Source organism: Scyliorhinus torazame, chromosome 14, assembly GCF_047496885.1.
Source record: "Scyliorhinus torazame isolate Kashiwa2021f chromosome 14, sScyTor2.1, whole genome shotgun sequence".
Taxonomy (NCBI): Eukaryota; Metazoa; Chordata; class Chondrichthyes; order Carcharhiniformes; family Scyliorhinidae; genus Scyliorhinus; species Scyliorhinus torazame.
Window position 1 is genome coordinate 112,044,616 of NC_092720.1, and position 2,587 is coordinate 112,047,202.

General features: G+C 39.1%; 1 protein-coding gene across 1 annotated transcript; it reads right to left on the minus strand.

The window, feature by feature from the left end:
• Positions 1-451: 451 nt before the first annotated feature.
• LOC140389338 (C-C motif chemokine 20-like) lies at positions 452-2,079 on the minus strand. Its single transcript, XM_072473505.1, has 4 exons — positions 1,858-2,079; positions 1,620-1,731; positions 1,445-1,522; positions 452-804 (listed from the first exon to the last, which is right to left on the minus strand). The coding sequence occupies exons 1-4, from the start codon at positions 1,937-1,939 to the stop codon at positions 771-773; spliced, it is 306 nt and encodes a 101-aa protein (XP_072329606.1). The 5' UTR covers positions 1,940-2,079; the 3' UTR covers positions 452-770.
• Positions 2,080-2,587: the final 508 nt, after the last annotated feature.

A 2,587-nucleotide genomic window follows, 5' to 3' on the forward strand; every position in this document is an offset into this window, starting at 1 on the left:
AGAGGCGGATTGCTGATGCCTCGTGTGTTTTATAGTTGGAAGCCCCCCTCTGGTGTTTTGTCTGGTGATTGGTTGTGTTCTGTCCTGTATTTTGATTGGCTAACCTGGGTGTCTGTCACGGCCTGTTTTTACCTCATGATGTGTGCGTATTATGACAATGTATATAATGCTCCTGCAGTCCTTCAGAATCACTAAATTATGACTTTAAATTAAAAGTCTGTTCTTGAGGCTAATAATAACCCACAAAATGAATTTCCTTAGTGGAAAATTGAAATATTTGTTCCAAAATTTATAAAATTAAAATAACTAAAAACAACCCAATCTTTAAATGTAGAAAACATTGCTCAGTATCTTACACCTTTCTTGCACTGAATAAGTCCTGTAGATGAATCACAATGAGACATAGAAGATGAATTGCTGTATTTTTTGTTTATTTCAGTGCAAAGGGAATGTACAGAAAATAAATATTTGCAGTTTAATTACTTATTCATGTTCTTTTTTATATTTTTATTTGCATTTTCAATTATGCACAGTGACTCTTTACATTCAGTATTTACAGTACATGTGGTTATTATATACATACAATCGATCTTGGTGTTTATTCATGTTCAATGGAACATACAATTCAACAGCTTACACATCAATGAGTAAGGTAAAAGTGTGCCGAGTTTCATAAACTGTATAACTGTAGAGTACATAGATACTATGCAGCAAGGTTTTAAGTGATAAATGGAGCTGACACAGCTGCTATAACTTCTTAAGATGGCAGCTCAGTATTGATGTGACATTTCTTCCAGCTTTTTGCTGTTAAGACAAAAGGAAGATCAAATAAGTTCCAAATAACCAAACCTCTGGCAAAAAAAATGCACTAAAAATGTAGCCAGTCATTTTCCGACACCTGGAAAATATGACAAAGAACTTGTTCATATTTTACTGTGACCAAGGAAATAAAGTGGCATTTGTATTAAAATTCACATTCAAAGGTCGGATTCTAGATGCCACCCTTAAATCGTCTTGGAAACATAGAAAATAGGAGCAGGAGAAGGCGGTTCGGCCTTTCCAGCCTACTCTGCCATTCATTATGATCATGGCTGATCATCAAGTTCAATCCCCTGATCCAGCCTCCCCCCACCCCCCATATCCCTTAATCCTTTAGCCCCCAAGAAAACACAATGTTTTGGCCTGAACTACTTTCTGTGGTAGTGAATTCCACAGATTCATCACTCTCTGGGTGAAGACATTTCTCCTCACCTCAATCCGAAAAGGTTATCCTCAAACTATGAGCCCTAGTTTTGGACTCCCCCGCCATTCTATCTGAATCTACCCTGTCTAATCTTGTTAGAATGTTTGAAGTTTTATACTTTGTTGTTTCACTTAATAAAATGTCAGAATAAAACACCATAGTTTTTTTTTCAGTGTCAGTGCTGGGAATGTTCTCTCTCACCTCAAAAAATGCAGTACTCTTTTCACCCATCTACTCTCGGGGTTTGTGCAGACTGCCCGTCCTTTAACCGTGTAGAGTCTGTGAAAGATTTCAAAAGAATTTTCAATGAAGAGAACATGGCAAAGTAAAATGTCACCTTGCAATCGGAGGCTGGACGTCAAGTCCCAATACTTACATGACTGCATCGATGTCACATAATTCATTTGAATGTTGTTCCACATAGCCAACGATGGAACTGGGAGGCAACCGGCCACGTGAATAACGGAGACAGCAGGCGCCAAATCCACCTGGGAGGGGAAGCAACAAAAAAAAGGACGTTGATTAAAAAAAAGGGCGCACGTACGCTGATTTCAATCGTTTACAAACTGACCGAGCTGCCCGTTATGGGGTTGAACGGTCATCGTGAAACTTACCTGCTGACACTGGGGCACTAAACATGCTCAGCACTGTCAGCGACAGCAGAGCCACCAGCAAACATTTCTTGAGGGTATTCATCGCTGCTTAACGGTATCTTTCCCCAGATATCTTTCTTTTTTTTTTCTCTCGAACTTGTTGTTGGGTCAACAGCTGAGATCGGATGTGCCTCTAGGTACCTGCCAGTCAGTTTATATACAGTCGACCTGATGCTGATTTTTTTTAAAGATCAAGGAAGTGCAGCCGAGTGTGTTCCCCTCTGGGTTTTCCATTCTTACCTTCTTTTGTCAGCAGTCCATGACGTAATCGGCTTGTGTATCTATAAATAAATCTCCGATTTCACAATCCATCCCATCTCGGAGTTCCGAATTAATTTAAAGTATTCAATGTCTTGCCTCCTAACTTGTTTCTGCTTTGATTCATAAATTTAAAGCCACAATACGTTGACACTCTAACGAGAATGTCAATTCTAAACTAGCCAATTCTGTCATATGAATTGTGAGTCAGGCTTTAAACTCAGGGCAGAGTACAAAACAACTCAATAAATGCGAATATACATAATATTTATTAGCAAATGCAGAATGATCAATACTTATAAACCCGATTAATCAGGGATACAATGCAAAGTGTCATGAAGGAGTGTTGTCGCAGCCATCTTCGCGCTGTAGGCTGCACGTCAGTGCCGTGAGGGAGTGTTGTGTCATTGTATATTAACTGTATTTAATCGCA